The 14841-nt window shown below is 43.0% G+C and overlaps 1 protein-coding gene across 5 annotated transcripts in view; it reads left to right on the top strand.

The window, feature by feature from the left end:
* Positions 1–1214, top strand: part of TCERG1 (transcription elongation regulator 1) — a 119395-nt gene extending 118181 nt beyond the window's left edge. For all 5 annotated transcript variants that reach the window (XM_073575257.1, XM_073575259.1, XM_073575258.1 and 2 more), the window contains one exon: positions 239–1214. In XM_073575257.1, coding sequence (XP_073431358.1) covers positions 239–440 — 202 coding nt within the window. In that variant the 3' untranslated portion in view covers positions 441–1214. The remainder of the gene's footprint in view (positions 1–238) is intronic.
* Positions 1215–14841: the final 13627 nt, after the last annotated feature.

Raw genomic sequence — 14841 nt, 5'->3', positions numbered from 1 at the left:
AACCGCAGGGGAAAACCGCAGGCTAATCTTTTGACCTGCGGATTTTTCCAAATCCGCAGCACCTTCCACTACGTGTGCACATGGCCTACATATTGCAAAAAATGCCTCTCGAAAGAACAACGTTTTATACCTGCAATCCCAATTGCATATTCACTGTTATAATTTTACTGTGATTGGGTATCACTTATGTTTTAATTCGTGGGTGCAATCACATTTGTCCTAATATTTTTACTTGCAGGTCGAAAAAGTTAGTTCAAGAATCTGACCAGCACCTGAAGGATGTAGAAAAGATTCTGCAAAACGACAAACGCTATCTAGTACTTGACTGCATTCCTGACGAACGACGGAAGCTTATTGTATCCTATGTTGATGACCTTGACCGACGTGGTCCCCCTCCCCCACCAACTGCCTCAGAACCTGCACGAAGATCCACAAAATAGTGGGACATTTCAGAGACTGGTATAACATCCATTCATACCAAGTGCATGAGCCACCTGCAAGGTTTATGAGATCACAAATCCAACTACAAGTCAGCAAGAAGAGAAACCAACTCAGAGGAGCAGCAGTAGTAGCTTTTCAGCTAAAAATCAAAATTGGTTATCTGCAACACTCTAGCAATGTAACCTAGTGTCATTGTGTCACAGCTGTCATATTTGCTTGACTGGCATTCCCTAGTCTGTCTTGTTATCTACAAATGTCTGCTTAATTCAGGTTCAATGAAAAGAAATTGTGGTGTTGAGGACACCAGTGACACTGTATCTTATTGTATCATGTTTGAATAGTAAGACAAAATGTTTTTGAAATTCTCTTCAGATCTTCCCTCCCTGATAAAAAAAAAACAAAACTGGTATTACATTGATGCAGTCCCAACAAAGGAGCTATTCAGTCTTTGCATAGGTTTTATTTTTGTATATTTTTTTCCTTTCTCCTGAAATGTCAGTAAGATCACAATTTAGAATGTTGCCTTTATGTTGCTATCAACCAGGTATGATAGTAACTTTTGCTGTAAAAAGAAATGGAAAAAAAAGGTATGTCTTTTTTTTTTTTTTCTCTTAAACTCTTGGTTTGAACTTCGTTTCATTTAGCTTAGATGATTACCTGTCAAGGTAATTTTTGTGAAAGCTTATGCTCCTGAAAGATTGTTTCTGAAGTTCACTTTTGTTGGGTTTGTTCGGTTAATGTATTTGAAGTACAATAAACCTTTTTTATATATATATGAATTGTAAATATGTATGTTTATTAATGTTTTCCAGGTTTGACTTTACAGTGTGTAGCAGAGGTTCACAACGTGCAGCATTTTGTCTTCCTACTTATAACGTCATTGTATTGAAGACAATATTAAGACAGCAGGTGGTGGTGGAACATTCTGGAACTAGAAGTTCGTCTGGCATTTGTACAACGCCACTGTAGCATACATCACCCGAATTCATGGTAGCTCAATTTAATGACATGGCTGTTGAAGTCGCATTTCTAAAATTCTCAGGCTTCTCTAACCAGGTCATGTGGACCATGCTTAAAGTGCAAATGCCATCCTTGTCTTGTATGTACAATCGTACCTTGAAGGCCTTCTTGCGTTGGTGCGTCTTTCGTTAGATTTCCCCTTGACTTCCTGCAGTCAAGTCTTGAGTCCAGCTTGGACCTCAGTTCCCTCAAGGGGCCAGGTCTTGGCCCTATCAATTACTTATTGGAAATATCTGTCTTCCAGGACTTTTCTTCAGTGTTGCCCATTCTGTTCCTCCTCATTTGCCTCCATTGGAACCCTTGAACCTTAATCTGGTGCTTAACGTCTTACAAGGTCCTTCTTTTGAACTAATCTGGACCATATATCTGCTCTGGCTTCTTGGATGGTCACTTTCCTAATTGTAAACACTTCTATCATGCAAGAATCAGAGCTGGCAGATCTGTATGGTCACTTTCTGTTCCTTATTCTAAACCTGGACAAAGTGATTTGTCCATTACCCTCTTTCTTTCCTAAAATTGTTTCTTCTTTTGTCTTTTTGGGGAACACAGAACTATGGGATACTCTGCTGACACTGTTGCAATTAAAATTGGTACTTCCCCATCAGACTATACCTTGGCCTGCTGAAGTTTGGTGTAGGGTCAGTTGGAGGCAAGATCTGTTTCAGACCTGTCTTCGGTTAGGCACTAACCACCTTGTTACTGACAGACATCCATCTGAAAAACAAAAGTGTAATTGTGCACTCCGTTTCATCCATGTAGCGTCAGAGTACAGTCTCTAATTGGTCAGTCCGTATCCTCGCCTCTGTGTGGCCGAACCAACGTTCCTTGACACAGTTGGTGCAGGTACTAGGTCTGTAAGCCAATTAGCTCTTGCTGCCCCACAAAGCTGTTTGCATAGAGAAGAATTCAAGGGGATCCGGAGTTTCAGAACAGGTAAGTATATCCCTGTTGCAAGTCTGTTTCCCTCCCTACTCTGTAGTCCTTGGGTGGTGGTGGTTACCAGGAGCTGTGTAGGGGGCAGGTGCTGCTGATGGGGATCCTGCTGGTCCCTTGTCCTTAGTAAGTAAGGGATAGACTTGCGGTGAGTTACGCTCCAGGAAGACATCCAGGCCTCTCTTGAACCCTTCGACTGAGTTTGCCATCACCACCTCCTCAGGCAGGGAATTTCAGATTCTCACTGCCCTAACAGAAGCACTTCACCTTCGTATTAAACTGTGTATATTTCTTTGTCAGTGCATGATGTTAATCTCAGCTGTGCACTGTTTGCCACTCCCATCTCCTATATAAACTGGGTCCTGGCTAGCTTTCATTGTCAGAGGATAGCTTTTGCTGCATGGCTGGAGGTTGTTGGTGGGTTTATCTGTGACTGTTACTAGGCTTTGTGTGTGTGTGATAATTCCCTTTCTTCTCCTACTTAGGTTTAACTCCATCCTCATCTCCCCGGTGCATATTTTTTTTTTTTTTTTTTTTTTTTATTACCCCTTTTCATATTACCTTGTTAGGCTAATTTCACACTAGCGTATGGCAGAGCTGTGGAGGGATGCGGACTTCCTATGTGAAGCTGCGCCCACTGCCGCACCTTCTCCATTCAGCTCCGCCTATGTCAGCATGTGGCCTGCGTACCCTATCTTTAGCTTTGGGTACGCAGGCCATGCCGATGTATGCAGATGCCTCCGCATGTGTCGTTTTGACGGTGCAGCGACCTGCGCCGAACGCAACGTGTTGCATTTTTTCTTGCGGTCGCCGCACCGTAAATACGACGCATGCTGAGGCATCCGCGTACATCGGCATGGCCTGTGTACCCAATGCTAAAGAGAGAATATGCAGGCCGCATGCCGAAGTAGGCGGAGCTGAATGGAGGAGGTGCAGCAGTGGGTGGAGCTTCATAGAGGAACTACGCAGCCCACCGCAGCTCTGCCGAATGCTAGTGTGAAACTAGCTTTAGTCTGGTTGGTATACTACTACTCCCTCTTCCTTGGGTGGGGGAAGGGTGCAGACTGAGGGCAGATTCAGGAGCTAAGGCAAGGTACGTGGCAACGGCGTCTTCACCTTCAGAAGTAATCCGGGGAACAGGGTGAGCTAGGTTGCTCCTAGCATTAGGGACAGGGAAGGAGCCCCTGGTCCCAGGACACCTGACAAGTCGTGACAAGCAGCCTCACCAATATTGCTTAAGATATTAGTAAAGAAACGTTGTTACTAATAGTTACATCAACATAAGACAAGGAAGCCGCGGGCAGAGGGGCCGAACACACATCACCGCGCACCCCACCTTTGTCAGATTGCTAGTAATAGGTAAAACCTGAAACTGAATCATTGAAGTATATATCAGCCAGAAGGCACAATGAACGACCATATTACCTATGCATAATTTCAAATAACATGAACATTATTTATTTTGCTCTTGGGGATGGAGGATTGGTAGTTCTAGCACATCAGATCTATCTGTAATATAGCGCATATGCATATAAACAGAGAAACTGTAAGCCACGAAGACAACATAGGAGATCGATTTTAAATGACCACTGTCATAATGAGCACAATGAGTAAAGCCCCCGTCACACACAGCGATCTCGCTGTGTGTGACAGGTATCAGCGACTGGTCCCCCTGCCGGGTATCGCTGATCGTGCTTGAATGGCCTGGACTTTTTTTTGATCGTTGGTCTCCCGCTGGCCAGCACGCTGCGTATCCAAGGTAAACAGCAGGTTTCTAAGCGCCGCATGAGGCGGCTGCAGGCTGCTATTTTTAGGCTGGGGAGGCCAATATCCATGGCCCCTTAAAAGCCTGAGAATACCAGCCCCCAGTTGTCTGCTTTAGCATGGCTGGTTGTCAAAAATGGGGGGGATCCCACACCATTTTTAAATTATTTACTTAAATTAAAAAAAAGAATGGGGACCCTTCTATTCCTGATAACCAGCCTTGCTAACTCTGACAGCTGAGGTTTGCAACCCGCAGCTGTCAACCTGTCAGTTTTGCCTGGCTGGTTATCAAAAATACAGGGAAACCCACACTTTTTTTTTTTTTCTTTTTAATTTATTTAGAACGGAGGCGCCAGCTGATGAATACTCCCATAAGTCGCCGCATGCTCTTGCTATTCTTATCGGCAGCAGGCGTAGGCTGAAGGAAGCGGTAGTCCCATCAGCCGACACCAGTGACCAGAGGTAAATTTCTTACCTCCAATAACAGCTGCGGGCTCACACTGTCATTTAATTGATAGTCGGTAGTGATTTTTGAGGCTAAACCCGAACACTAACACGGAGTTCCTGGTGAAGTCCATGTTCAGTGTCCGTGCCCTTAACAGTAGGTGTTTGGTACAGAAGCCGAACTTTACTGTTCGGGTTCGCCCATCTCTAATCTTGTGTAAACCACACTCACAATGCCTAGAAGAAAGGTAACATATGAGCAATCTAGTATAGAGTCCTCAGTGCACAGAATTTAATTTGATCTGCCTGTGTAAATAGGCATTCAAATTACGGTCACCTTTGAGTGGTGGGATGGCTAACGCATTTTTTAAATTTTTTATCAAAAAACATGTTAACTAAGTACCGTATATTATTTTCATGCACTATGCTGTTTATTTACGGCAGGGTATTTAATCATCAAGTTTCTGTGCTTGTTTTTTGTTTGTTCAGTGCCCAGTGTGGACATGCGCTTATCAGGGCTGCCACTAGGAATTTCGGGGCCCCATACTGGCAAAATTTTCGGGGCTCCCTTTAGACTCCGCCCCTCAAGCTGTCCACAGTCCCACCGCCCTCTCTTGGAAAAACTCCACTTCTCACCAATCACACATATAGCTGTCCGCTTTTGTTTTGGCCAAAAGATTTTTTTTAAGCCGCCATCACAACACTGTAGACACTTTTGGCCAAGCTCTATGCTAACCTATTAAATATTTGTTAAAATATGCAATACAATTTAGGTATATATTTTTCAATTTTTAAAATGACCAATAATATCACGTGCAAGGACAAATACCACCGCACCATGACCGAATCACATATTACCACCACATAGTGACCTATAATACCACATACAAAGAACAAATACCGCCACACCATGACCAGACCACATATTACTACCATAGTGACCGAATAATATCACATACAAGGAACAAATACCACTTCACCATGACCAGACCACATATAACCACCACAAAGTGACCAAATAATAGCACATACAAGGGACAAATACCGCAAAACCATGTCCAGACCACATATTACCACCACATAGTGATTGAATACTACAATACTGATCAGTAATAAAAAAAAAGCAATACTATCACCATAAGTGCCATTATACACAGGAGATCTCTACTTAGTATGCAGTGTCTGTGTACAGGTAATTCAGTGATCAATGACATTATACAAAGGACCTCTGTATATAATGTACAGGTAATACAGTGATCACTGGTGACATACACAGGACCTCTGTATATAGTATACAGTGTATAGTGTCAATGTATAGGTAACACACTAACTAACCAGTGATGTCTCTAGGTGAAGCCCTTCATCTTTGCTTTTGATCTTTCATCCAGCACAGATCGCCATCACGTCTTCCAGCCAGGGCTCGTCTCTACAGGAAATAACAGTTACCTGGAGCTCCGCTTGCAGAACACATTACTTATTTTTTTCCTAACTTCTACTTTACATCACATGAAGAAAAAAATGCAAGATAGTATCACTCTACACAGTAACAGGACCTTCCCCCATTTAAAACAGTATACTCAAAAAATAAAATAGATACATCACTGCAGTAATAATATCCCTTAATTAGCCTCTATGGTAATAATATTCCCCATCCTGGCCCCTGGGTGTCTCATTTCTGGCTTCAGCCATATGTTCTCCCATCCCGCCCTCCTGAGTATCCATTGTGCCCCATATAATCTCCCCATCTGTCTCCCATCGTATCCATCCTGCCCTATGATCCTGCACCATGTGTCTCACATTCTGCCCCTTCCTGTGTCTTACTGTCACATTCTGCCTCCGTGCCTTACATTCTGCCCCCTCCTGTGTCTCAGTCACATTCTGCCCCATCATGTCCAGCATTCTGCCCCCATCATGTCCAGCATTCTGCCCCCATCATGTCCAGCATTCTGCCCCCATCATGTCCAGCATTCTGCCCCCATCATGTCCAGCATTCTGCCCCCATCATGTCCAGCATTCTGCCCCCATCATGTCCAGCATTCTGCCCCCATCATGTCCAGCATTCTGCCCCCATCATGTCCAGCATTCTGACAGTGACGTCAGACGCCGGCGACATGTGCGCTGTGGCTGACGTCAGCTGCCAGCCTCCGATTGGCTAGCAGCTGTAAACTATTGACGTGCAGGCCGACGGACCCGCATGTCAATAGCATTCAGCTACCGCAGTGCTGCGCCGCTAGGGGCCAGGTTTAGCCTGCCGGTAGGGGCCCGGTGAGCAGATGAGACGGGACCCGATGTGGGCCCCCTCTGCCCACCGGGCCCCATTCACCAGACAGGGCAGTAATGCCCTGATGGCGGCCCTGGCGCTTATACTCCCAGTTCATACCTAAGTACCGCATATTTTCATGTAGTAAGCTGTTTATTTACTGCAGGTGTTTAATCATTATGTTTCTGTTTTTGTTTTTTTTCTGTTCAGTGTGAGCATGCTCTTACACGCTGCATGCACACCAGTTTATATCCCAGTTCATACCGTTTGACTTTTTTTGGGGGAGTGTACACTTACAGGAAGCAGACACTCAGACGTAGTAGACTGCATCTGTGTGTCTGCCTCCAGTGCTTGTACACTCCCGAAAAAAGTACATGGCAGAGCGCTATGGTCACCCAGCGGTCAGCACTCATAGCAAGTGGGTATTTCTGCTACATACAAGCAATGTGATCATTGCCTGTGTGTAGCAGAGACGATCAGAGAACTGCAGCTTCTAGTCTCCCATGGAGACTACTGAAGCATGCAAACAGTGCAAAAAAAAATTAAAATAAAAAATATAAAAGTTCAAATCACCCCCCATTTGAACCATTCAAAATAAAACAATAAAAAATACCCATATTTGGCATCACCGCATTCAGAATCGCCCGATCTATCAAGCTATAAAAAGAATCCGATCAGTAAACGGCATAAAAAAATCCAAAACCAGTTGTGGAATTGCACTTTTTTTTTTTTTTTGCCATTTCACCGCACTTAGAATTTTTTTCCCATTTTCGAGTACACGATATGGTAAAACCAATGGTGTAATTCAAAAGTACAACTTGTCCAGCAAAAAACAAGCCCTCACATGGCCATATTGATGGAAAAATAAAAAAGCTATGTCTCTGGAAAAGAAGGGGAGTAAAAAATAGAAACGCAAAAACGAAAAAGGGTTGCAGTGTGAAGGGGTTAAATGTCGAAGGAAGGTACTAATTGTAATACCACAATAAAGGAAAAAAATGGGCATTTAGCCCTAGCCAGCTCACCAACCGCCACTGAAGCACGGAACTTCTCCCAGACTTAGACGCAATGTAACAGGAAAAGGAAAAGCGATCCTGCTTCTAAAACATATCCATTTAGTCTTCACAATGTTAAAACATGAGGCATAGGCATACTCCTCATGTACAGGTGGATGCGCTTTCAGGCACAATCAGCAACGCGTTTTGACCCTGAATGGGTCTTTATCGCAGCTGTGATTAAAGACCCATTCAGGTTTGAAACATGTTGCTGATTGTGCCTGAAAGCGCATCCACCTGTACATGAGGAGTATGCCTATGCATCATGTTTTAACGTTGTGAAGAATAAATGGATATGTTTTAGAAGCTGGATCGCGTTTCCTTTTCCTAATTGTCGTACCTGCTGGTTTTAGCTCTTGCTCAATGACTGAAATGGGTTGATCTAGACCAGAGGTCTCAAACTGCTTTCCTCAAGGGCCGCAAACAGGTCATGTTTTCAGGATTTCCTTGTATTGCACAGGTGATAATTTAATCACCTGCACAAATAATGATTCCAGCACCTTGTGCAATGCTAAGGAAATCTGAAAAATACACATGCATTCCTCGAGGAATGCAGTTTGAGACCCCTGATCTAGACATTGTACCGAAGGAGAAAGAACTTTGACGAAGGTGATTGAAACCTAGAGAAGGGCAGACAATAATTGGCTGCTCCTCTATAAAAAATATTTCCAATACTTTATTGCCTTATGTTGAAGTAGAAATGCCCTAGAACTAACTGAACTCTGCACTGCTATTAGAACACCTTTCAATGAATGAGTCAATTACATGCAATTAGTAACATTTGAAAAAAGACATCGAAAAACTGGCGTAAGTTCAGAGAAGATCTACCAGGATGGTGAGTGGAGTGCAAACTGTGTCCTATGAGGAACGGTTAAAGGATCTGGGAATGTTTAGCTTGCAAAAATAAAGGTAATAGAAGGCTTAATTGCTGTTTATAAATGTCTACAAATATCTGAAGGGGCTGTCACTGTATAGAGGAATCATCCTTATTGTCATTTGCACATGGAAACACGAGAAGCAATGGAACGAAACTAAAAGGGAGAAGATGCAGATTAGGCTAGTTTCACATTAGCGTTTACGGCCGCCGCTAAGCCCCACCCCCTGCAGCGTCTCCACCGGTAGCTCCGCCTACAGGCGCATGACGCTGCATGCGTCCTGTGTCCCCTATCTTTATCACTGGGGACGCAGGCCGTGCGCAGTATGCGTTTGGCGGCGTATGCGTCCTTTTGACGGTGCGCCGACCAGCGCCAAACGCAACCTGTTGCAATTTGGATGCGCTCGGCGCACCGTCAAAAGGACGCATGTGCCGCCAAACGCATACTGCGCACGGCCTGCGTCCCCAGTGATAAAGAGGACGCAGGATGCATGCAGCGTCATGCACCCGTAGGCGGAGCTACCGGCAGAGGCGGGGCTTAGCGGCAGTGCGCAGCCCGACGCCGTGGCCATAAACGCTAATGTGAAACTAGCCTTAGGTATTAGAAAAATACTTTGACAGTGCGGGTGATCAATGAGTTGAGTTGAACAGGCTGCCACAAGAGGTGATGAGTTCTCCTTCAATGGAAGTCTTAAAGCAGAGGATGGTCATGACTGTTGATTCTATTGGTTGCCCACTACTTGCCTTCAACTAGTAATGAATTTTTTTCCCATGTATGATCTTTTCTTCCCTCTGCCAACAAGCTTTCTGGAGATGGAAATTTCATTCTCCAGCAGGACTTGGCATCTGTCCACACTGCCAAAAGTACCAATACCTGGTGTAAAAACAACAGTATCACAGTGCTTGATTCGTGAGCAAACTTGTCTGACCTTAACCCCATAGAGAATCTATGGGGTATTGTCAAGAGGAAGATGAGAGACACCAGACCCAACAATGTAGACGAGCTGAAGGCTGCTATCAAACAACCTGGGTTTCCATAACACCACAGCAGTGCCATAGGCTGATCGCCTCCATGGCATGCCGCATTGATGCAGTAATTGATGCCAAAGGAGCCCCGACCAAGTATTGAGTGGCATTTACTGAACATGCATTTCCGTAGGCTAACATTTCAGATTTTAAAATCATTTTTTCAAGCTGGTGTTATAAAGTATTCTAATTTACTGAGATAATGACTTTTGGGTTTTCATTGGCTGTAAGCCATAATCCAACATTAACAGAAATAAACACTTGAAATAGATCACTCTGTTTGTAATGACTCTATACAGGAGTTTCACTTTTTGTGTTGAACCAAAATAAATTAACTTTTTGATGATTATTCTAATTTTGTGAAATTCACCTGTATCTGGTGTTAGGATATCCTCTGATAGCATGTTACATTTTCTAGCATCCTCATGGCTCGCTCACATGAGTGTATAACACAGCCAAGTGCTATGCAATATATTATCACATAGCACTCGGACCATTGTTACTCTAAGGGGCAGCTCAGATCTGCAATTATTTTCTTATACCAATTCGGCATATTTTCATCATAAACTGAAATTTGTTTACAGTCTTAGATTTTCTGCTAATCAGAATATTTAGTTGTATAACGTTTGGCATGGAGTCAACGAACATCTGACACCTACGAACAGATATTCCAACCCAAGCTGGCTGGACTACATTCCATAGTTCTTTTGCATTCTTAGGTTTTGTATCAAAAACTGCATTTTTGATGTCACACCACAACTCTCAGTCGGATTGAGGAATGGGCTGGCCACTTCATAATATCAATCTTGTTGGTCTGGAACGATGATGTTGCCCACTTGCTGTGGTGTTTGGGATCATTGTCCTGCTCAAACACCCATTTCAAGTTACAAAACTTAATTTACTGAGATCTATGATTTGATTTCTTTGCTGGTGTGGATTGGATGGGTTGCTACCGACATCTGGTGAGAATTTCATGTCAGTATCACCTTTAGAAATATATTTGTAAATAAAACAAACAGTTCTGGGATGTATTAAGAGAAGCTTAGAGTCTAGATTGCGTGAAGTAATTTTCCTCCTCTACTCCTTTTTGTTCAGACCTCATCTGTAATACTTTGCCTAGTTTTTGGCACCACATTTTAAGATCGAAAAACTGGAGCAAGTTCAGAGAGGAGCAACCAGGATGGTGAGTGGAGTGTAAACTTTGTCCTTCGCGGCATGGTTGAAGGATCTAGGAATGTTTAGCCTGCAATAAAAAATGCTAAGTAGAGACTTAATAGCCTGTAAACAAATGTCCACAAATATCTGAAGGAATGTAACAGTGTAGAGGGATCATCCTTATTGTCATTTGCACATTGAAACAAAAGAAGCAATGGAATGAAACTGAAAGGGAAAATATACAGATTAGATATTAGAAAAAAAATATTTTGACAGTGAAGGTGACCAGTGAGTGGAACAGGCTGCCACAAGAGGTGGTGAGTTCTCTTTCCATGGAAGTCTTCAAACAGAGGCTGGACAGACATCTGTCTGAGATGGTTTAGTGAATCCTGCATTGAGCAGGGGGTTGGACACAATGACCCTGGAGGTCTCCTCCAACTTTAACATTCTATGGTTCACTTAGAAAATTGATGATGTGTTCAATACTTATTTCATCCGCTGTATATGTTCAAATAAGTAAAGAGCTTATTTTTTAATGGGTGAAACAAGGAATGAAAGAATTAGCTGCAACTTTATCAGATAGCCAGCTGAGGTCAGAGATGAAATAACACAGTCAGCAATGATTACAGAAGAGCTCTCGAGGTCTCTAGGGGGATAATAATCAGCTGGGTGTGTAAGTATTCCTGTTGGCCCCAAAAGGATTAATATCGAAGTGTGTGAACTTGAATAAAATTGTATAGTAACAACGTATACAGTGGGGAAAAAAAGTATTTAGTCAGTCAGCAATAGTGCAAGTTCCACCACTTAAAAAGATGAGAGGCGTCTGTAATTTACATCATAGGTAGACCTCAACTATGGGAGACAAACTGAGAAAAAAAAATCCAGAAAATCACATTGTCTTGTTTTTTTTCATTTTATTTGCATATTATGGTGGTAAATAAGTATTTGTTCAGAAACAAGCAATCAAGATTTCTGGCTCTCACAGACCTGTAACTTCTTCTTTAAGACTCTCCTCTTTCCTCCACTCATTACCTGTAGTAATGGCACCTGTTTAAACTTGTTATCAGTATAAAAAGACACCTGTGCACACCCTCAAGCAGTCTGACTCCAAACTCCACTATGGCGAAGACCAAAGAGCTGTCAAAGGACACCAGAAACAAAATTGTAGCCCTGCACCAGGCTGGGAAGACTGAATCTGCAATAGCCAACCAGCTTGGAGTGAAGAAATCAACTGTGGGAGCAATAATTAGAAAATGGAAGACATACAAGACCACTGATAATCTCCCTCGATCTTGTGCTCCACGCAAAATCCCACCCCGTGGGGTCAGAATGATCACAAGAACGGTGAGCAAAAATCCCAGAACCACGCGGGGGGGACCTAGTGAATGAACTGCAGAGAGCTGGGACCAATGTAACAAGGCCTACCATAAGTAACACACTACGCCACCATGGACTCAGATCCTGCAGTGCCAGACGTGTCCCACTGCTTAAGCCTGTACATGTCCGGGCCCGTCTGAAGTTTGCTAGAGAGCATTTGGATGATCCAGAGGAGTTTTGGGAGAATGTCCTATGGTCTGATGAAACCAAACTGGAACTGTTTGGTAGAAACACAACTTGTCGTGTTTGGAGGAAAAAGAATACTGAGTTGCATCCATCAAACACCATACCTACTGTAAAGCATGGTGGTGGAAACATCATGCTTTGGGGCTGTTTCTCGGCAAAGGGGCCAGGACGACTGATCCGGGTACATGAAAGAATGAATGGGGCCATGTATCGTGAGATTTTGAGTGCAAACCTCCTTCCATCAGCAAGGGCATTGAAGATGAAACGTGGCTGGGTCTTTCAACATGACAATGATCCAAAGCACACTGCCAGGGCAACAAAGGAGTGGCTTCGTAAGAAGCATTTCAAGGTCCTGGAGTGGCCTAGCCAGTCTCCAGATCTCAACCCTATAGAAAACCTTTGGAGGGAGTTGAAAGTCCGTGTTGCCAAGCGAAAAGCCAAAAACATCACTGCTCTAGAGGAGATCTGCATGGAGGAATGGGCCAACATACCAACAACAGTGTGTGGCAACCTTGTGACCTTGTGAAGACTTACAGAAAACGTTTGACCTCTGTCATTGCCAACAAAGGATATATCACAAAGTATTGAGATGAAATTTTGTTTCTGACCAAATACTTATTTTCCACCATAATATGCAAATAAAATGAAAAAAAAACAGACAATGTGATTTTCTGGATTTTTTTTTCTCAGTTTGTCTCCCATAGTTGAGGTCTACCTATGATGTAAATTACAGACGCCTCTCATCTTTTTAAGTGGTGGAACTTGCACTATTGCTGACTGACAATACTTTTTTTCCCCACTGTAGTTTCTAAGGTTCAGGAATGACTATGGGAATTGTCATTCGCTTCAGCTCCTACTTAAGTGATGATATAGGTTAGTCGGTTAGTGATGAGCGAACATGCTCAGGTAACGTGTTATCCGAGCATGCTCGGTTGTTTTCCCGAATATCTTGGGCGTTCTCAAATAAGATGGTCAAGTCACTGTTAGACAGCTGCAACACGTGTGGGGATTGCCTAACAAACAGGCAATTTTTGCATGTATTGCAGCTGTCCAACAGCCATGAATCAGGCAGCTACGGGGACTAGAACATAATATACGAGCACGTTATCCGAGCATGTTCACTCATCACTACAGACGGTATTTCAGGATTACCTTAAGCCAGTGTGAGACCCAGAGCAACCCAGTCAGCCACTAGGTTATAAAATAACTATGAATCATCTTACTGCTTTACCGATGCAGCAGTGTCCAGAGTTCCTTATCAAACTCAGGATTCCCATGACTGTAGCACTTGAATGGGAATATGGTGTAAGTGGTGAGAGGCTGTAGTTTTTCCCTAGTAGATTGATGCTGCTTGGAGGATCCTGAATCGTGACCCAGAGTATTCCTGGGTCAAATATCGAGTAACCCAGTGAGATTTAACAAGATAAAAATCAGGATAATGTCTACATCTGCAGTATATAGTTGCAGCCCCCACTCAAATGCCTGTGTCTCTTGGCCCCTAAGTTTCGTCTCCCATTTTAATTAAATGTATAGATTTAGGTAATTAATAAGGTTATTCAGTTTCAGGGAAAAAAAAACATTACTCTCTACAATTACTGGTTCAGAGCTGATGCTTCAATCAGCAGCCAGTACTGCCAGTAAAGTAGGGCACTTGACCACTGCTGCCACTGATTGGCTGCAGCAGTCAGCTTGAACGCAAAGACTGTAGATAACGAAAGTTTCTGCGCTGGATTAGATGGAGGAAGTAAAGATGAGTAAATTTTATTTTTTTTTTTAAATGGATAGATTTACGAAGTCATAAAGTTTGTAATTAATGTTAAAACAGAATCAAACTAAATTTACCAGTAAGTTAATAAGAATTGGATTTCATGTATAAATTCTGAACCTCAACTGTATCTGGAGAACGAGAAGAAGACACAGGAAATGTAAACTACCATTCATAGCTGTAGTAGAGAAATATATTTACCGCCACCGGTGGAGACTCATCCAGCTGAGGACCATAGCCACAGGCGAGACTAGTCTGGCACCACACCCGGATGGCTTTTCCTGTACCTGATGTAGGTTATTGACAGGTTTCTCGCTGTGGAAACGACCTGTTAAACGTCTAAAGCAGAGCTACACTGTCATTTGAAAGCAGTGATATCTGCTGGACCATCTATCAGACTTCTTTACAGGTGTTTGCTTTGTACATGTGAGTATGTACTGATAGTTGTGAAAATAGATGTCTTTGCCCATACAGTGGTCGCTAAAGTTTATAGTATCGTACATATTTTCAACATCAAATGGACTTTTCTGGGACATTGTATCTT

The sequence above is a fragment of the Dendrobates tinctorius genome, unplaced genomic scaffold (assembly GCF_039654945.1).
Source record: "Dendrobates tinctorius isolate UK_male_01 unplaced genomic scaffold, ASM3965494v1 ptg000043l, whole genome shotgun sequence".
NCBI lineage: Eukaryota > Metazoa > Chordata > Amphibia > Anura > Dendrobatidae > Dendrobates > Dendrobates tinctorius.
This window is presented reverse-complemented; position numbering and strand designations above follow the sequence as displayed.